General features: G+C 37.7%; 1 protein-coding gene across 7 annotated transcripts in view; it reads right to left on the reverse strand.

The window, feature by feature from the left end:
- Nucleotides 1-22500, reverse strand: part of dnm1a (dynamin 1a) — a gene marked incomplete at its 3' end in the record, with an annotated part of 95836 nt that overhangs the window by 50530 nt on the left and 22806 nt on the right. For 5 of the 7 annotated variants that reach the window (XM_084415498.1, XM_084415493.1, XM_084415495.1 and 2 more), the window contains exons 2-11: nt 20729-20802; nt 19803-19952; nt 18148-18351; nt 16820-16918; nt 14017-14177; nt 13595-13737; nt 11756-11891; nt 10934-11001; nt 8665-8803; nt 78-164 (exon numbers count right to left, since the gene is read on the reverse strand). In XM_084415498.1, the coding sequence (XP_084271624.1) occupies nt 78-164; nt 8665-8803; nt 10934-11001; nt 11756-11891; nt 13595-13737; nt 14017-14177; nt 16820-16918; nt 18148-18351; nt 19803-19952; nt 20729-20802 (1261 nt within the window). Of the gene's footprint in view, nt 1-77; nt 165-5281; nt 5421-8664; nt 8804-10927; nt 11002-11755; nt 11892-13594; nt 13738-14016; nt 14178-16819; nt 16919-18147; nt 18352-19802; nt 19953-20728; nt 20803-22500 lie in introns of all 7 variants that reach the window. The other 2 variants (XM_084415494.1, XM_084415499.1) reach the window with 2 other exon arrangements.

Raw genomic sequence — 22500 nt, forward strand, 5'->3', positions numbered from 1 at the left:
AAAACAAAAAATCCGTGTCAGAATGACCCGAGGGAAGGATGAAACACGTTCAGATCTGGTGACGGGACGGGACTCACCTGATCTTTAGTGCGGCTCTCGCGGTCTCGGATGTGCTGAGTGACGATCCGCTCCATCTCCTCTCTCAGCATGGGATACTGGGCCAACTGTGACACAATCACACGCGCTTGTGATGCCAATAAACCATACGACCAACACACTGAGTTTGCAACAGGTGATCACTACACCCTTTACTTAATAATGAGCGTGATTCTAAAATGAATTATTGAGAGAAAACCTGTTGTAAAGTCTGTGAAATCAACATAAAGAACACTATTCTTGCAATATACAGGCTATGCATGCATGTCAATCATGTTCGTATGCACAGACAGGGCCTAAAACTTACTTTTTGCCACACAATCCCAAAAATTTAGCGGCCATAAATATATTTTACCGGCCATTAAACTATTTTTGCAAAAACAGCCTGACAATTTTCAGGTACAGAACTTGAATAAAGTATGCTAATCAAATGTAAAATAACACTAGTCACTGTATAAATTAAACATGGATGAATCCTTATTAAAGTTACAAAAGTTATTCAGCCAAGAGCAGTGAGTGATTTATCATTACTGACAGACGGCAGGAATATTAGGCTGCTGTCACTTTAAGAGCGAATGCACGGATCTAATATACTGATACACACGTTTACTTTCTCAACTGTTCACGTTCACTTAAGACATAACCGACTATATTTACTAGGATTGACCGTTTCATTTACTCGTCAACTGGCATTTGTTAATTTTAGGCCCTGTGCACAAACATACATGTCACATGACTCTAAAGTTCAATGCATTAAAATAGTTAGTTGTGAGCCTCTTGGCTTTGCAATGTCCAGTGATTTAGCCAGGGATGCAGCGATATGAACATTTTGGCCGATAACCGATAACCGATAATTCTTTATATTTGAAAGCCGATAACCGATATATCGGCTGATTAATCTAAATCCACATTTTTATACAATATTTATCGGCTTTAATATATCGGCCAAATTTTCTTATCGAGCCGATAACGATAACATTAAAAATGACCATATATCGGCCGATACCGATATGGTGGCCGATATATCGTGCTTCCCTAACATTTATCCAAATACCAAGAGTTTGCACATGAATCATGCGGATGAATCATTCACAATAAGACCAGGAATGAGTATTACGAAAGTTAATAGTGATTTGATTTTGAACACTGCAATAAATGTTAACCGAATTGTCAGGATCTGTGTGACTTGCTGATGCATTGGAACTTGAAGCCAGTGTAGAATTAAATAAATCAACCCACCCACACACACACACACACACACACACACACACACGCATATAAACATACAATCGCAGAAACTACACCAGCAGAGTGTTTAGGTTCGCACAGGGATGCAGTGATGGGCGTCTAGCAGTGGAACATCACATGATCAGGGTTCTGTAGAAATGAGTGTTTCTAGAGGAGCGAACAGGCATAACAAACGAGCTCAGAGATGAAGATTACAGTGAGAACGAGAGGAGAAGGGTTGAGTCCTCGTGTGGATTCACACTGCGATCCTTCAGAGGAACTCGCACACCGACATGCTGCATATATTACGCCGTTAGATTTCAGTAAAGCAGATCGTCTGGCGTTATTACGTCATTTACTCGTGTCCTTCCAAACACGTAAGCTGCTCTTTTTTTCCTGTCCAACACGAAGAGTGAATTCCTGAGAAAACCTTCATGCAACTCTTCCTCGTACAACAAGTTATTCGACTGTCAAGCTCCAAAAAGGACGAACTGAATAATTGTATTTTCTACTTTATTTACTAATGCATGTGATCCATATGTTTGAATGCGCAGGATTTGAGAATTGAGCAAATAACATCTTCATTTTGGATCTGGGCCCGGTTTCCCAAAGCGTTCTTATCTCTAAGTAGTTCTTAACCTATTCCTTAACCTCTCTCTTAACCTTATGGGACGGTTCCCGAAACGTTCGTACGCTAAGTATATCTTTTGTAAGTCACACTTTCGTAAGGTTGGTCTGGACCACTCTTAGCTTTACCTTATCACTGTTGCAGGTCTATATGAATATAATTCTGAAGTTTTAATACACCCAGACAGTATTAAATTAGGCTAATTCAAGTGTTTTCATGCAAAGAATAAAATTGTCATTACACTGATTGTTGTTAGATTTTTAATTATATTATTATACAATATTATTAATTTAATTAAAACGCTCTTTTAAAGGCCAGTGAAAGCATAGGCTACTGTCAGTTAAGTCCTATTCGGACGCTAATATTGTTTCTCATGGGCTCGTCCGGTATTTTAAACATTTACAGGGGTAAGCCGGTGATTTTAGTGCCGTCCGAATCCATAATATCAGTGTTTTTCTCACCCAACCCGCGTAAAAATCCCTGGCCAAATTAGTACCTTCTGTTTTTTGACAAACAGGTCCTGTGCGAATTTAATTGCCGTCTGAATCCACATCTCTGACTTTACAAGAGATTCAAAATTCATGGTTTAAATCCTTTTTGATCACTGCCGAGCACCGTACGCAAGATGTAAACTTTTATTACTGAAATGCTGGAAAGTATTTACAAGAACAATATTTCATCGCAGCTTCACCTCAGCGAACAAGAATGGGAAAGAGAAGAAGGCACGTAAATTTTTGAAAAGGTTATTGTGGCAGCAATATATGTTACAATTTTAACATATGTAGGCTAGGCTATTATAGGCTATTATAGTTTGGATTATTTTTTATAATATCCAATAATCATAATAAATTGCAATTTCAACTATTTCTGAAGTGCTTCATTTATAAAGAACACCGCTTTCTCACATAAACAGCCCCTGCACGAGAGAATAATTGATTCTCGAGCCATCGATATCAAACAATTCAGCACCATCGCCACGGACAGCGCCGGGTAACGTCGCACGTAAGAAGGTATATCTTAAGCAGCTTCCTAAGGTATGGTTCGGGGAACACACTTAGGAACATAAACACCTTTGGTAAGATATATCTTTCGAGCTCTCTTAGCGCGCTAAGAGTGAGCGTTATCGGGAAACCGGGCCCTGGTTCCTCACACAAAGCTTCAGAAAACTAGTGATACTGACTGATGTTATCATGCGTGTGTGATACTTTTATGAGGGGTTTTGAGTCCATTTAGGAGCTTGAAGATTCTTCAAAAAAATGTCATATTGCGCTTTAGAAAAAACAACAACATATGAATTTGGAAGGTGAAGGTGAGTAAATAATGACAGATTATTATTATTATTATTATTATTTTTGCATGAGCTATTACTTTAACGTGTTTTTTCAGACACAAAACTCCATTCAGTCCGAATCCACAGAAGCAGAGTATTTCTGAGGGACACGTGTGATGAAATGATATGAGAGAGAGGGAATGAGAGAGAGAGATAGAGACAGAGATGTATATGACTGTTAGTCTGCTGGTGTAAGAAGACCTTCCAGCTCGAAGCATCAGTTCTAATACGAGAGTCAAACAGAAGAGGCCATATTCTCACGCTACAACTAAAACACACACATCCGACAGAAAAACACACTGAAGAAAAGGGGCCATACGAGGGAGCATGCGTTATTAATACAAAAACAAATTTGGATCAAATGTCTACGGCTACTGTTGTGTGAAAAACGACACAAATACTTAGTAAAGTAAATTGACACAGACAAAATAAACCAGGATGAGATCTGAGTGGTAAGGATAGACCGATCGTTGCTGGACTGAGGAATCCTAATAAATCTGGTCTACGCTCAATTTGAGAACATGTTGATTTATGTGTAACAGTGTTATTTTAGTATTTTTTTATACTACACACTACACTAAAACATGCTGGGTTGTTGCAACCATGTTTGGGTCAAATATAGACAAACCCAAACGTTGGTTTACATTTTTTAATTACATTTTTAACTCAACGGTTTGTCCATATTTGACCCAAACATGGGTTGCAACAAGCCAGCATTTTTAGAGTGTAGTGTAGTATTTATTCATATTTTGAATGTTTTTGTTTTTATATATGCAGTTTTCATTTCAACTTTAGTGCTTGTCATTTTTATTTAGAGGAAATCACAGAAATGGCTCATTTATTCTCTCATCAAAATTTGGCATTAAGATAATGTCACATTGCAACAACAACAACAAAAAAGGCTATATATAATATATAATCAAATCTATAATATTAATAAAATAGTAGAGTAGAGTGGCCAAAAGTGACGTCCGGAGGCCATATATGTTTTTAATTGCCCTAAAAATTCGATTAAACCCTAAAAATATGAGGAAATTATTTGGTAACACTTTATTTTAAGGTGACGCAGTTACACGTTAGTACATGCACTTACTATAATAATAACAGTATATTATGCATAATTATAAGTAACTAAACCTAAACCAAACCCTAACTGTAACTCTATAGTAAGTACATACTTCATTAATATTACTCAGTACTTATTCAAGTAGTTACACTGTAACTGCGTCACCTTAAAATCAAGTGTAACCAAATATTTTACATTTGTTTACATATTTTAAACATGAGGGAAGATCAAAACACTAAACTTGGTTTAGGTATTTATCTGACTAAATGATTTGTTTAAAAAAGGCAAAGAAACTACAGCTACAGGTTTTATTTTATTATGCAAAAAAATGCATAGAAGAACAAAAAGCTGACAACAACATTATCAGTTATTAATATTTCACTGGTTCTTGTTTTTGCACGTGTTTTTCCTCGATGTCGGCACAGTTTCATTGTGTTATTTTCACAAACTAAACAATCCACTCCAAGCATAACTACGCAATATGCATACAAAGTCTTTAATAATATTTGAAATAACGGATGAAGATGTAAATTGTCCGTGGCTGGGCATCACTTTTGGCCACTACTGTATATAATTGATTTGTCTTCTGATTTCAGGTTAAATATGACCTGGACATGTTTCGATATTTACCATATTCCTGTTACAAAATCTGCACGTGCAGACACTGATATACGCCTGATGTTACTATTAACTAAAACTAGAATCATTACAATTCTGTCATCATTTACACACTTAATGAATAGTAAACGATGACAAAATACTCATTCTTCCTTTAAACTATCTTAGAGATTAAAAACATCATATTTATAATATTACCACCTTAGAATAAAACAAAACTACATTCACATCTACGACTTTCGCTATTAAGTCCAGCCATCGGTCTATCCGTACGTTTAAGATAGACGTGGACGAACGGAGCTTCGTTCCTCTTTACCTTCTCACTACATTTGTGAATGGTGGAGGAGAGTTCGCTCACAACCATATCTATACATTTGAGGCACGGCCCGTTTAGCTTTTGGATCTGCTTTTTCACTATGGCCTCAAAGGCCAGGTCAGGGGTAAACAGGCCCGTCCTGCAGAGGAAGAGTCATGGAGGAAGAGAAGAAGAGGTGGAGGGATGACAGATAGACAGGGTCGGAGGGCAGATAGATAGACAGCACAGAGGAAAGAGAAGGCAAGTGAGACATTTGGTTCCTCCTCAAGCCACCCGACAGCGAGCCGAAGAGACGTCGACCCGTCGCCGAGACCCAAAGCCTTCAGAAAGCAGAAGCGCAAACCAAAGGCAGTCCAAGAGCTGATAATAAGAGCCGGTAATAATTATAGATTTTATACACATTACACTGAATATATTTGTTCTGCTGATTGTTTTACAGTTGTAACGATTGCTGATTTATAAAAAATATATATGTATATTTAATACTAAAATTAAAACAGTATTACTATTAAAGGCATTACAGTAATTAAAAATCTAGCTGTTTCTTCTTGTCAGTTAAAGTTTTTTGTTACATTAAGATTTGTTGGATTATTTGAGTGGATTAAGTCGCAAGTATGTTTTACAATAAAACACTATTTCAGTCTTTCATGTTTATTTCAATGTGTTGCAATTTTTTGTTTTCTTGCCATTTCGGAGTAGTTGGCGATAATAGTTGCATTTTGCGACAAAATAAAACATCTCTCTGTTGGTATTTGCTATATATTCGTAACGTTCAGTTGTAACATTTTCATCAACTTTTAAGTTTGTAACTCTTCGTTTGTGGTGTTTCCTTTTTGTTTCTATGGTTTCTAGAATGTTTTCATTTGTTGTCATAGCGACTCATTGTTTAATTGATTTGATTCACCTGTTCCTTGTTTAGCCCTTTCTGCAGCCAACAGTGACAATATTATATATCGCAAGAAGCATTTCTTTTGTATCTAATTGACTGAGTTCTTTGGTTTTGAAACTCTGACGTTGTGAAGGTCAAAGTGAACAGAACACACTGTAGAAATGATTTTGTAAATCAGAGAGATATTGGAGTACATTTTACAAGGAAATACTATTTCAGTCTTTCTAGTTCAATATTTCTTTTTTATTTCAGTGTTACTTGGAGTTTCTTTGCAATCTTTTAAAGTAAATCCTACTCCATGATGGTGTTTGTATTTGTGTACACCTTCTATATAGTATTTACCTGAATAATGACACTATTGTCTTTTTAGAGCTGCTTTATTTACAGCAGAATTTGCATCATTAATTCTGTTACTTTCCTGTATATTACTGTGAAGCTGCTTTGAAACAATTTCTATTGTATAAAGCGCTATATAAATGAAGGTGACTTGACATGTGATTTGGCCTAAGTGTCCTCGAGAAGCTTCACTAGATTTATTGATCAATATCTCTGAGTGCCGTTAGCCACATCTCTGCCTTCCTCAAAGCTTCTGTCTCAAATAAACAGAGCGTTTGGACGCTGAGGTCTGCTAGATGAACTCATGAGGAACAGTGTCAGCTTGGGGTTTGGATGCTGATGTGCACGGCTTTGCTCTGAGCTGTTATGCTGTAAAAATAAAAATAAAAATCATAATTTTAACGGCAAAAAATAGGGCTGCACAATATGTTGAAATTATCGAAAATATATGCATCCGAACCAATGCATATCAGTTTATGTTGATGCAGATAGCAGAGAATAGACTGGGTTCGGCCGGTCAAGATGGCATGAAATCGTTGGTCAGTTTTGGAAATCTGTAGTACGTTATTTATGGAGCTGCGCGATTAAGCGTTGAAAGATCACAATCTCGATTCAAACACCCACACGATCTTATTCCTAATTGTCAACGATTCGTCTCTTAAAACTTTGACAAGTACGATCACAGAGAACATTCAAATCTGCATTCTGGCCCAGAGAAAGCAGTTGTCATGTATAGATATGAAAACAGCGTCTTTTCGATCACACAGTATCATTATTTTTGTGTTACAAATATTCAAATGATCACAGAAGTTCTGGGATACAAGTTTATAGTTCGGATATTAACACTGATGTCTACGGTAGCAATGAAAATAGAGTTAACCAATAAAGATTGTATCATTGCATGGTTACACCAGTAGGTGGCGACAAGTGACTGTTAAAAAATATTTGTCATTGAATCATTCATTCAAGAGATTCGTTCAAAAACGCGGTATCGCAAACATCAAATATATTTAAACAATAAATATATTGTTTAAATAGACTGCAGTAATTAACATTTTGTCAGAAGCTCTTGTAAATGACGTTATGTTATTTAGTTGTCTATTCAGAATCATATGGAAGCTTGTTTCCGCCACAGAAAAAGACATTTTAAAAGATAATTGCGACTTTTTATCTCACAATTGCGAATTTTCATATAAATATATATAAAGTCAAAATTGCGTGATATAAAGTCGCAATTGCGTGTTATAAATTCAAAATTGTAAGATATAAACTAATTCTGATTTTTTTTTAACTCGCAATTCTGACTTTAGAACACGTAATTGCGAGTTAATATCTCGCAATTCTGACGTCTTTTCTCAGAATTGTGAGATATAAACTTGCAATTGCGAGTTATAAAGTCCAATTCTAAGGAAAAAAAGATTGACTTTTTTCACAATTCTGACTTTATATCATGCAATTCTAAGATAAAAAGCCAGAATTGTGACTTTTATCGCAATAATCTTTTTATTTATTTATTCTGTGGCGGAAACAAGCTTCCACAGAATCGTGATCTCTATTTTAAACAAAACAAAAATGTGATTCTCAGTTTATCCAGAATCGTGCAGCTCCAGTTTGTTATGTAATTTTCAGTTTTTAAATGTTTTAATTTGTTTAAATGTTTTAATAAATCAAATATCACATTCAACAAGCCATCACGTTTTCCTTGAATATCGTGCAGCCCCAGTAAAAACGCTGTTAACTGGTTAATGCTTACTTAACCCTTACTTTTGACGAAATTATCGTAATAAATCATTTGTTCAAAATCGTGCAGATCCAGTTTGTTATATCAATTTCAGTTTCTCAGTTCTAAATGAAATATCACATTTAACAAGCCATCACATTTGTCTTGAATATCGTACAACCCCAGTAAAAATGCTGTTAATTCTTTACGAAATGACCGTAATCAAATGATTAACTACGATCACCCAGCGGTTGAAACCTCAGCGTCCACGGCTCTCTGTACACAAAGCCATTCCACCCAGAACCCCTGTCCAAAGCTCAGGCACACGAACATACACGACGATAAACACCCACAATCCCCCTGGGGGGTCACAGGTGGATAACAGCAATAGTTTGGGTTGATGGGAGACACGGAAAAACCCCTCCACCAGGCCTTTACCTTCTTAGTACACTGCCTAACGGTATTGACTAGCTCAGAAATGACCATGTCCACACATTTCTGGCACGGCTCTTTAGTCTTCAAGATCTGCCTTTTCACAATGGTCTCAAAGGCCATGTCCGGTGTGAAGAGCCCAGTTCTGTCCGACCAGAGAGAACGGACAGGCCCGGGAGAAGAACGACAGAGGAGAGAAAGAAAAGGAAAAATTGGGTGGAAAGAAGAGCGTTAATCCAACAAACTCCCTCCCCAGCCCATCAGAAATGAATGAAGAACTGAAATAATGGCTCTAAACTGGAGCTCGATTGTTAGTGTAACATATTTGTCAAGTTGTTTAATTGTATCAATTGAAGTTCAATTTAATTATTTAATTATCAATGAAGCCTAAAATATAAGGAAAACGACTAAAACTCAAATGAGGGGTGGAAGGAAAGAAAGAAAGAAAGAAGTAAAAATCTTAATGTGTATCTTATCAAATTAAGTCCAATTGATTCATTTAAAAGGGCTATATGTACGAATTTTCATGTATTAATCACTTTTTTATTGCCGATGAATGAACAGCTTGTAACGAAACTTAAAAAGCGAGACGTTCCCCGACTTCCTAGTTTGTTGCTGAAAGCCTGTCGACTGATTTATATGTGAACGACTCGGGAATGTTTTTGGCGGGAAAACCGCAGATGTATATTCATAAACGTCGATCTCAGCAGTGGACGGCGTCGGGATGTTCGCTAACAGTAAATCACTGCTAAGCATATTTCTAACTTTTTTTTAAACCCCTAATCAAAGAACGGAAGAAAAACAGAAAACGAAAAACTGCTGCTGCAGTTCCCTTAACGGCCACCGGTGTCGCTAATAACAAGAGTTACTCAATTCTACATATAGCACCTTTAACTATTTCATGTCTGAAATATCACTTATAAGGGAAAACACAACTAAAACTAAAATAAGAAGCAAATATGACAATAAAACTTAACATTAGACTCTAACATTAACAGAAATTTGTGCATATGCTCATATAACAGCAATTCGACCCTCTCGTCTGACGCCACCCGTGAGACATTAACTCATAATAAAGATTGTTGGACAAAAGTAGGATCATAAATAAAACATGTGGCAATAATAAAGCCTCATGTTGGTTATTGAAGCCCAAAGGTCACATGTTTTCTTGTCCTAAAGACGAGAGAGACTCTACAGACGGAGGTTCATTCGAGAGGCGAGGAGAGACACATACAGACAAGCCGCGTTTCCATTACAGATTTGCGCAAAACTTTTGCGATATTTTTTATAAAAGTCGATAAAAAACTATTGCAAAATGACAACGTTTCCATTAACCGATGTTATGCGACTGAAACGTAGTTTTTACGTATTTAAATTTACGTATATCCCAAACACCACATTAGCCATTATTTGTAACCGATGGAGACGTAGGCGTTTTATCCACGCATTAATGGCAAGGAAAGACTCTTATACTGTGAGCGGCACATATGAGGAGTTTCTGGGTGTTTCTCCATCATTTCTGCTTCAAGATCTTGATAAATTGAGGCATTTCTTTGTGGTTTAGAATCCAGTATTCCCGTAATTCCTTTGTCGTTTATGAGTTTAATAAAGAACTCGGTCTCGTCTTCTGTCCAAACATATTGCGCCATCTTTAAAGAATGATCGCCTGTTACGTACGACCTGTATATGCAAAAATACTGTTTCCATTGCAGTTTTGCGAAATATTCCTTTTTCGAATTGCCTGAAAATGCGAGCATAATTTTTTTTTGCGATATATGAGAGTTTTTGCGAAATCGACGTGTTTCCATTGGGCGCATTTTCAATTCGCAATTTCAATTTGCGCAGTTTGAAGGGTAATGGAAATGCGGCTACTGTCACGAATCGAATCACAAAACCCTCATCCTGGTTCTCTGATTGGATGAGACTCTGAAGTCAGAGATGTTTGTGATTGGATGTGTGACCCCAGGTTTGACCACAGGTGTGACCCCAGGTTTGACCCCAGGTGTGACCCCAGGTTTGACCCTAGGTGTGACCCCACGTTTGACCCCAAGTGTGACCCCAGGTGTGACCCCAGGTTAGACCCCAGGTTTGACCCAGGTGTAACCCTAGGTGTGACCCAAAGTTTGACCCCACTTTGACCCCAGGTGTGACTCCAGGTTTGACCCCATGTGTGACCCAAGGTGTGACCCCAGGTTTGACCCCAGATGTGACCCCAGGGTGACCCGGGACACACGAGCGGGACAGAGATGTAAACTGAAGTGCAGGACACACGTGCCTGATGCCGTGGATGTTCTTGATGGCGTAGCTGATCTCCTTGCGCAGCTCCTTCTCATCAAACTCCATCTGAGGACAGAGAACATGTGACTGAATTAAACAGGAAACAGTTTATTTTCACCCTCTGTTGATTATGAGGAACTGCACCTGCATCTAAACTCGTGACTGATCAATGAATCTAGTGATTTTATAAGCTACAGAAAACAGATCTGTGGATCAGGTAGTTCCTGTTGCAGACAGTGTTTTACTATGTGTGTGTGTGTGTGTGTGTGTGTGTGTGTGTGTGTGTGTGTGTGTGTGTGTGTGTGTGTGTGTGTGTGTGTGTGTGTGAGTTTGTTTGTCTGTGCGTGCGAGTAAGTGTGTGTGTGTGAGAGAGTGAAAGTTTGTGTGTGATAGTTTGAGTGTTAGTGTGTATAAATGCGAGTATGAGTCTGCATGTGTGTGTGTGTGTGTGTGTGTGTGTGTGTTTCCAGGCAAAGGAGGCTGGAATGTTTTACTCATAAGGCCGGAGGGAGACACAATCCTGCGCCGTTACTCATCAGTGACACACAGAGGCTTACATGCTTTGTACAAAACTTAAAGAGTTTTGTAGTCATTGTGGCTGCACACAAAAACTGCAGAAGACGTTCAACACTAAAGGTCAACACTAAAGGTCAACACTAAAGGTCAAATGGTTATTTTTGAAAGAAGCCTCTTCTGCTCAGCAAGGCTGCATTCATTTGATCAAAAATACAGTAAAAACAGTGAAATATTATTACAATTTATAGGAAACATTTCCTATCATCAATGTGGGCCATCAGTGCGGCCATCGTTGCTCACACACCTTCACCAGCTCGAAGGGGAAGCGCTCGTGGAAGATGCGGTTGATGCGGGCTCCTCCGGAGAGCTCATACGTGTCTATCTGATCTCCGGATCCCTCGATGCGCTTCTCAAAGTCCACTGAGAACTGCTGCACCATCCTGAAACCAACAACACACACACACACTGAACATTCAGCGTCTGCAGTTTCATTGATTCATTTAGCAGATGCTTTAATCGAAAGCAGTTGTTCCCAAACTTTTTTTAGATTGGCGAACTGAGTGAGTTCACGCAGTGTAACAGGGCAGCGCTTCTGGGTTGTGCGTAATAATAATAATATTGGACAATAATAATATTGGATGACCAGCTGACCTTCACAGACCACATTACAAAGACAGCTCGATCATCCAGAACATCAGCCTACGGAAGCCTACGATCGGTCAACGAGCGACATCTCGTGGTTTCATCACAGAGAGCCACAAAATCACTTTCCAGAACCTTCTCATTCACGGTTCCCTGCTGGTGGAACGCTCTCCCCACCCTCATCCTGAACGCAGAATCCCTGGCAACATTCAGAAGACAGCTGAAACCCATCTCTCCCGTGAGCACTTAAGGCGAGACACTACAGGTGAATAGGGTAACATTTTTAACTAGCAGATATCACCATGAAACTTTCCCAGTTGATTACCTACATTAAGATGAGGAAAAAATGTATTACAAGTTTTCTGTAATTTATCTGAGTATTGGATAAAGCCAGGTTACAAATTATTTTTTCATTGTGTTCACATATTAGATGGGAAAAAATGACAGAGGGATTTATGGATATCTACTTTTGTTATCCTGTAAATCAGAATATACTGTCAATAGCCTTAAAAAAACTATTTTCGCCATGTTTTTTGGAATAAAATGTTATATAAATCAGGCTAGGAATAATACATTTACAAATCCCTCTGTAAATGTCTTCATAATATAACTAGGTACAAGACTGGAGAGTTTGGTGTATATAGGTGCTACTGAAGTGGAGATTTCAGACTTGGAGAATGAGAGAAAAGTCATTTTGAGAAAACAGGCTTTAAAGATTTATATCAGCCAATGAGATTGCGCATTCAGCCCTTTTACTTTCACGATTGGTTGCTGATAAAAAGGAAATGACCATATTTGGATCCGTCAGCATTGTACAGGAGAGAGAGAGCTTTCTAACGGTGTGTGTGATGACAGGGAGCAGCGGGAGGATTTACAACGCCAACTTTTGTTGAATTTATGAGAAATCTACAGACGCAAACAGACAAAATGTAGTAAAATAAAGACCTAAATGTGTATTTCAGACTTTTTTTCACCACAAGTCTGAAAGAAGACGTTATTGAAGACAAATATCCCAAAATCTCAAAAAAAAATGTTTACATTTCTTTCCTTTTCCTTTAATCCTCTCTTATCGGGCTAATGCTACTCTGAACAATGCCTGAACTTCGTATTTTGAGCACTTCTTGCGTTGTTTTTGCCTCTTCACGATGACTCGCTTTGGACAAAAGTGTCTACTAAATGTAAATGTAACTTTCTGGACCGGCAAACTTCAATAACAGAGAAGCCTATGGAGGAGTGAGACCGCTCTCAGATTTAATCAACAATATCTTCATTTGTGTTCCGAAGATGAACTAAAGTCTTACGGGGTTGAACAACATGAGGGAGAGGAATTATTGACAGAATCTTCACTTTTGGGTGAACTAACCCTTTCATGTAGGGTTGAATTAAATGAACGGCAAGACTCAGCATTTTGTTAGCGTACCCCTTCTGTCACCTCACGTACCCCAGTTTGGGAACCACTGATCTAAAGCATGCTGAATGTGAAGGACAGAGTGAGACTGACTGCAACAGGGCCTTGGTCTTCCGGGACGGGTCGTCTGGACGGAAGTTCTTGTATTCGTCCACTTCCTTCTCGATGGACAGCAGCTGGCTCTGCAGTTTCGCACGCAGCGCGGGGAGCGTGTCGCGGATGTGATTGGTCAGTTGCTGCGGAAGAACGACAGAGAGTTGAAGGTTTTATGAAGGTAAGTTCACAACACAACTAAAATAAACCCAGTCAGAAATGCCAAGTTGTGCCGGAATATCAGTCCAGACTCTTGCAAGTCAAAAAATGTAATACAATTGTTGCATCAAGGAACATCTAAGGAGTCATATCTGAAGAAAGAAAGACGTGAACATCTTGGATGACGTGGGGAGAGTAAATCATCAGGAAATTTAAATTCTGAAGTGAACAACTCCTTTAAGTTCTCGTCTACATCGCCTCACCTGGTTGAGGGTTTTCTGTAGGAACGGCGTTCCCATGCGGTCGGCCAGGTGTCTGTAACTGGGATGAGACAGGAAGAACTTCCTCTCCGCAGCCATAGCCGCGTTAATATCCTTCTTTCCGTCGATGTCCTTCTGACTGCGGTTCACCACACCGATGTAACCTGGACTCAGATACACACATCATAAGAGAAGAACACAGTTCAGATAAAATTGAATTTGATGAGAAATGTTTGAGTTCACACTCAGATTCCAGTTATTTCTGTCACAGGTTGAGACATTCATGCATTTGGGAGACGCTTTGAAAGCGACCTGCATTGCATTCAAGGCAAACATTTGCATTTGATCAGTTCTTGCTTTCCCTGGGAATCGAAGTCTGGCGTTGATTTGCTTATGATGCTGTTTGTTACTCTGAGACCTTGTTAATTCTTCTACGAAACTGCTGTATTTCTCTATTTCTATGGGTTACAGGGTCCGTAAAATGTCTTAAATTCCTTAATGTAAAAATAAGGCCTTAATTAGCATTTAAATGTCCTAAATCCACGTAGCCTTGAGCGTCGATTTAAAAAGGTCCTTAGAGGACATAAATATCTGTGTCAAAAAACTCTTAATAAAGCTTAAGTTTGGTCTCATTTTAAAGATCCACTTGGCTCTATAATACAGCAGAAAACAGGAGCAAAGCGAGTGTGAAACCTGACAAAATGGTGCCATCTGGTTAAAACAATAGTACAAATGTGTAATTTTGAAGCCTTGCCAACAGAATGAAAGCCTCTTAAGAAAGATTGCATCATTTTATAGTTTAATGGCCCTGGGACTAAACTGGTTTCAATGGGGACATTTTTGTCCTTGAGGTCCTGAGTGGAACTATTTTGTGTATAAATAGATTTATGAAAGGAAATGAGGGTGAAATATGAAAATTCCAATACAAATACACACTTCTGACAAAAATGATGTTAACAAAGGCAAAATTATCACAAAAACGAAACAAATGAAAAAGACAGAAATGTCCTTAAGGACACACAAGGGTTAAAAAAGGTTAATAAAAACAGAAATGTTATATATTACTGTTTGTATTCACAAGTAAAACTGTATTAATCCAGTATTAATATTACAAAACAGATTTTTTTATCTATATTTTCTCCTTTTAAAAACTGAATGTTCAGAAATGTGAAAAGTGTCCAGTGTTCATTTGTATATCTGTGTTGAGCAGGATTTGATTTGGGTGGAAAGTTCTTGAAAATGGCATTAAACCGTATTAGACTGGATGATGCTGATATCTGCAGATATGAAGTGCAGATAGAAAAAGACATGCGTCTGGATTGAAAGGTTAAACTCTCGTTCCTCATGCTGTCGGATCCTTCTAAAGCATGTTTGCGGTTTTGGAGGCGCGTTTGATGGGAAAACCTGACGTGTGTAAAACTGCTGCGTCAGCACACTGCTTCCCGAGAGCTTCCCATAAATATCCTTTGTTGCCGAGCAAAGAAAGAAAGCAACGTTTTTTCCAGATGTGTCACTGAAATGAAGACTTTCTGATCCGCTCACAGACGTTTCTCCACTAGAGGGAAACCATGAGACCAGATCTGTTCACTCCTTTCACTTCATCTGCAGTTTACCATGGTAAGTATGCTTTTTTTACCAAGTTCACCAAGTATACTTTTTACTAGCAGTTACTTACTACCCCAAGTCAAATTTGCTGTCACAGATGTTGCTAGAGTCTTTCTCCACTAGTGTTTATAAAGAAAATAAAAGCCTAATAGTTCATTAAATCATACAAATGTAAATTTGAAATTAATTATTGTAAAACAAATAAGTTTAAGTGACCATTAGCCAACATCATTGTTAAATTATTGAAATATTAACATAAAATCTCATGGGTAAATAAATATTTTAGGACAAAAGGAAATACCAAAAGTTCAATAGCTCCTCACTGTAACATTTAATTTGAGGACATCCAATGAGAAGTTATTTAAATATATGTGACCCTGGACCACAAAACCAGTCACATGGGTCACAATTTTGATCACTGAATAAATAATCTTCCCATTGATGTGTGGTTTGTTATGATAGGACAATATTTGGCTGAGACACAACTATTGTAAATCTGGAATCTGAGGGTGCAAAAAATGTTTACCTAAAACTAATATTTGATTTTTAATAGCCAATTATAGCATACTTCACAAAAAAGGTAAATACAAACAGACATGGATATCTAACAGGATATGGATATTATTTTATAATCCATAAAATAGGATAATTTTGACCTATTGTTGGCTATTGCCTCAGATATACCCGTGCGACTGGAGACTGGTGACGTGATCCAGGGTCACATATTTAATAATAATATGAATAAATAAGCAATGAATTTGTGATATTTATAAATAAAGTCATTTTATTTCTAATGAATGAGGAAAATGAATGAGCACATCAAAATCTGGGAATTACGATTCGACTCTTCATCTACATTTTTTCTTATTATTAAATCATTAATTAATGAATAAAAAAAAAAAATGACCTATATAATTATGAGCAGTTTTTAAAATAATTACAACTCAATTGTCAAAACAAAACAAAAAAGTAATAGTTTCCAAAAACACAAGCATATATAAAGAAATCAAGCGAGCAAAGAAACTCTCTGAATGTTTGAGGGATCTTTCTCAGCATTATGGGTTTATATACAGAACCCGTTCGATGCTTGTGTTTTGTGTGTGACTGTAATTGAATCATTGAAGAGAGAACCACGATTTCAGGGCATGTTTTGATAGATGTGATGATGATGATGATGGTGTAATCCAGGCGATCGCCTCACCTCGTCTCAGTGGCAGGAGCTTGTTTTCCAGGATATCCCGAGCGTCGGTCCCTTCATCCATGAGATCGAGTTTAGTGATGACACCGATAGTCCGCTGACCTGCTCACACACACACACACACAGAACGCATGAGAACACACACACCGTTTGGATGCATCACAACTGATATTTAACAGTCCCTTTAAGGCAAGTTGTGATTGGCTCTTTTATTTAGAAGGCGGGACTTATTCCGCCATATTGTGCGTCACACTGTCTGTATATGTGAAGTATTTTCCCCCCAATAAACCTGAAAATATCACACATCGCGAACAGACGTTAAAGCAGCACCAGATATTTCTGTTAATAATTGCTAAACACTTCACATTTAGGAGAATATTTCCTTTCAAATTAGTGATGCGCGATATATCCGCCACCATATCGGTATCGATTCATTTTTAATGTTATCGTTATCGGGCCGATAAGAAAATGTGTCTGATATATTAAAGCCGATAAATAATGTATTATTTCCTTCAGCTGAGACTCTTCAGATGCGACTGTTCAACATGATGGTTATGAATTGCTTGAAATATGATTAAAATCACTTAAAAAAATACAGTTAAGAGAAACATGTGTCATATCGGCTATATAAAATTATTTATTTAAATTACTAATGAGAACATCATTATAATTGTGTGTTTGGGACATGGATTTTAATGGTGGGAATTTAGTTTTTGTAATCAGGCTCTCAAAAATTATATAAAAATGTGGATTTAGATTTATCGGCCGATATATCGGTTATCAGCTTTTAAATATAAAAGAATATCGGTTATCGTATCGGTCAAACTTTTCATATCGGTGCATCTCTATTTACAAGTCAAAGCCTGTTCACAAGTTCATGAAGATAGTGAGTTTCTGTTAACACTTTACATTAAGGTTTCATTTGTACACATTAGTAAACTGCGCTAGTTAACATTTACTCTTTCCATGCCAGCGTCTTTTGTTGTATGAATATCTGAACATGCAATATGTCAAACTAAATGTTTTATTTAGCAGTTAAACTAAATGTTTTATTTTACTACATCAAGTTAAACTAAATGAAGATGGGAAATATTGCATTGGCAAGTCGCTGAAATAAAATAGTTTTTCAATAGTATTTCAGTTAACGTTTACTTTATCTCATGTAACAATTTTTTGTGTGTGTATGTGTGTGTGTGTGTGTGTGTGTGTGTGTGTGTGTATGTGTTGTTTTGAAACCCTTTTTTATAAAATGTAAGCAAAACGAATGAAGCGCTTGAGCTTTTCCAGAATGCCAGGATTAATGTGCATGATGTGCTGAGGTGCACACACACCCTGCGGGTCGACTTCTTTGGCGATCTTCAGCGCGTCCGAGTTGGCGAGGTCAGAGTTGGCGGGCGATACGGCGAGCAGAAGACAGTTGTCTTTGGTCACGAACTGCATCAGCATTTCTCTGATCTGCTGCTCGATGTCTATCGGCTGATCTCCCACCGGCACTTTAGTCATTCCCGGCAGATCCACCAGCGTCAGGTTCAGCACTGCAGGAGAAACACACACACACACACACACACACACACACACTCAGACTCTGCCAGGAGCATAACTTCACTGCAAAAAATGCTTTTCTTACTCAGTATTTTTGTCTTGTTTCCAGTTCAAATATCTAAAGATTCTTAAATCGAAATGCATTTACTAGATGAGTAAAATGCCATATGATATTATGTCTTGTTTTCTGGGGAAATAAATCAATAAGCGAGTCGTTACTTAAAAAAAGCCAGTGGGGTCAGAAAAATAATCTTGTTTCTGTTTGAATTAACATTATTTTTCTTACCAAAACAACTCTCTTAATTTTGATTAATTCCCCAGAAAACAAGACATAATATCTTATGACATTTTACTCATCTAGGAAATGCATCTTGATTTAAGAATTTTTTAATATTCGACTGGAAACAAGACAAAAATACTGAGTATGTGTTCATGAATATTACAGGTTTTTTCAACCGCTTACACACAAAATCCTTACTTGTCAGACAATTTGAATATTGCGAACAATGCGAAAAATATACATTTTTATACATATAAAATGTATATAATCAATATACATTGATTTTGTATATGTACATTTCTGAAATCCATAACTTATACAGTCTCCTCTGATAACAGATCACTGTAAATTGTAATATGAGCTCATGCATTTTCTGTAAAGCTGATCTGAAACGATGTGTATTGTGAAAAGCGCTGTACAAATAAATGTGAATTGAATTGAATTGAATTTCTGAAACCTGACACTCACACACCAAATCTGCAAAACCATACACTAATTCTCAGCCTTCGACTTCGATTGCAAACCACAACACACACTTCTCTATGTAACACACAAAAATCTAACCGGAAGTCTCTTGATTTCCTTTTTCAAACACAACCTATCAAAATGCCACACTAATTCATCAGAGCCTCACACTGTCACACACACACACACACACACACTCCTAACGTGTGCAAACATTCATTTCTTTACTGAACACCAACCAATCATGGCTTTAGAATAGGCCAAAGGTCGAGTTACAGGTTTTTCGGACTGTGTAATACCGTATTCACAACCACAAACACTCACAGTAAAAAAAGAAATAGTTTGGTTTCAATCTTGCTTTCGTGTTTACCGTGAATTTTTCTAAGTCTCTCTGCCAATTACTTTCAGTCTTGTCCAGAAATGAACGTAGAAGCTCATGAAAGAAGAACTTTATGTTTTGAATAACAGCGTGTATATGATACATCCAAAAATATCATCTTATGGCAAAGGTGTTGTTTGTTAAGACAGATGTGTTTGTGATGTTTTGAACGCAGTGCTTCATTTTGCAAGAGATTTTGCATGTGCAGTTCTTGGATTTGTGTGTAAAGTTTTGGAAAAAAAGAGGCAAAGTTTTGAAAATGTGTGTAAGCAGGTGAAAAAACCTGCAATCACATGCTAAAATCAGAGCTGTAATCTGACCGTTCGGCGAATAGACCCGCAGGTTGATGGGCACGGGTGAGATGCCCTTATTCTGTCCCGTGACCCGATCCGTCTCCGCCTCGATCTCCTGACGCACCTCATCGAAATCCGTGAACTTCTTCCCCTTACAGTGAAGAAACTCTGCGTATTCTGAGAGGAGACAGACACGCACGTCATTACACAACATAAACTAAAGCCTGTAATAATAGTGAGAAACATCAATGTTTCTGAAATATATCAGTTTTTTGACTAAATATATTAAAAAAGCATCATTTTTAGCATCATATTTGATCCACCAGGCTTTTATGGCTCATATACGGAGGAAAAAATGTATATGACAAAAATTAAGATGAAATTCTGATGCTTGTAACGTAAATCAATGAGATCTTTATAACAGTTTAACAGATACTTGCATAAAATGCATATAAATATGCAAAAATGCATATAAATGCATTGCATTATATGTTTTAAAACTACAGAGCTTTGATCATAAAACTAACCATTTAAATATCATCTTATTGAAATTTATATGACAAAAAGTAAGATGAAACTCTGATGCTTGTAATGTAAATCAATGAAATCTTTATAACAGTATTAGATACTGATATAAAATGCATATAAATATCAATATCTGCCAATTATATGTCTTAGTAAGATGATATTTAAATGCTTTGTTGCCTTTCGAGGGAACTCGCTCTGCGTCGATGACGACACTTTGGAGTAGACAGTAGAGTTTGTAGACAGTAGAGTTTAAAGGGTTAAAATCGAATGTCAGCTGGTAGTTATTGCTGTAAATGAGAGCACAGTCTGCTCCACTAGAGGGCAGTGTTTCTGAAAGCTTTGTTCTGGTTCTGCAGTCAAACCTGATCCGCTGAAGGTGGTGGTGATGTAATGTAAACCTGCTGTTGCTAGGCGACCGGACTCACCTGTGGGGCAGTTGATGAGCTGGAGGACGAGCGGACGGCGGGTGACGATGCCAGAGCCGCGCGGTAGGAAGTCCCTGAGACACAGAGCAGAGTTAGAGATGCTCAGACATGCACATCATTATACACTCTTCTGTACACAACTCTAGAGTTCAGCTTTAAAGGACCAGACAGGTTCTGTATAAAATTATTGCATAATACTTCAATCTTTTCTAGTGATACCATATGTTTACGAGCCGATTCATTCATAAACTGTAATGAAAAGTAAAAAAAATGGATTTAAACAAGATTATTTCATTCAGACTGAATACATCTGATGGGAGCCTCTCTATCTGTATATGAAGTGATGACTTTCCCTGAACATGAAGTGCCTGAACCTTTAATGTTCTAATATAGAATATTTTCTTGTAAGAGTGAAACATTAAACTACAGTAAAGACGCTGAAACTAAATCATGTGAGGACAGATAAATAATGTTTATTGTGCATTGCAAACTAAATGTTAAAACAGAGCATGCAATCAAATTGCATTTTAAATTTTAATAGCAGTTCAACAGTGCATGTTCATTAATATTACAATAGCATGATTATTTCTACTAAAATGCGGTTTAATTAAAATTTGATGCATTTTTAATCCTTTGAAATATTGTGCGTAAATAATGTGATGTGCAGCATCTTACTTGCATCAAGTAATATAATAATAAATAAATATAGTTTAGCGTGCGTCGCAAAGGAAATGTTAAAATAGAACATGCCATCAGAATACATTATACATTTGAATAGCAGTCACGTGCATGTTCATTACAATAGCTCAATTATTTCTACCAAAATTGGGTTTAATTAAAATTTGTTTGCATTTTTAATCCTTTGCTCTGAGAACATGAAGCATTTGCTGAACCAGTTTTGTTACCGGCACAAATATTGTGTGTAGATAATGTGATGTGCAGCAAATCGAATATTGTTTAGTGTGCATTGCAAAAGAAATGTTAAAACAAAACATGAATTTAATTGCAATTAAATTATATTTTAAGTGTTAATATCTGCATGTTCATTAACATTACATTATAATAGTTTGCTTAGTTTTAGTTTTTTAATAGCCTAATTAAATGACATTTCCAGTGTAATCTCATGATAGTAAAGGACAGGCTGAAGATGCTTCATTAATACGCAGTACTAACGGCTCTCTCTCTCTGAGGAACACCCGCGCAACACGGCTGAGAAAGTGTTGTGTTCGGTCAGAAGAGTGTGTGTGTGTGTGTGTGTGTGTGTGTGTGTCGTCCTCCTTCACTCTCAGTGTGACGAGCTGTGTTCGGTCAGAAGAGTGTGTGTGTGTGTGTGTGTGTGTGTGTGTCGTCCTCCTTCACTCTCAGTGTGTGAGCTGTGTTCGGTCAGAAGAGTGTGTGTGTGTGTGTGTGTGTGTGTGTGTGTGTGTGTGTGTCGTCCTCCTTCACTCTCAGTGTGTGAGCTGTGTTCGGTCAGAAGAGTGTGTGTGTGTGTGTGTGTGTGTGTGTGTGTGTGTGTGTGTGTGTGTGTGTGTCGTCCTCCTTCACTCTCAGTGTGTGAGCTGTGTTCAGTCAGAAGAGTGTGTGTGTGTGTGTGTGTGTGTGTGTGTGTGTGTGTGTGTGTGTGTGTGTGTGTGTGTGTGTGTCGGCCTCCTTCACTCTCAGTGTGTGAGCTGTGTTCAGTCAGAAGAGTGTGTGTGTGTGTGTGTGTGTGTGTGTGTGTGTCGGCCTCCTTCACTCTCAGTGTGTGAGCTGTGTTCAGTCAGAAGAGTGTG

The sequence above is a fragment of the Rutilus rutilus genome (assembly GCF_951802725.1).
Source record: "Rutilus rutilus genome assembly, chromosome: 7".
NCBI lineage: Eukaryota > Metazoa > Chordata > Actinopteri > Cypriniformes > Leuciscidae > Rutilus > Rutilus rutilus.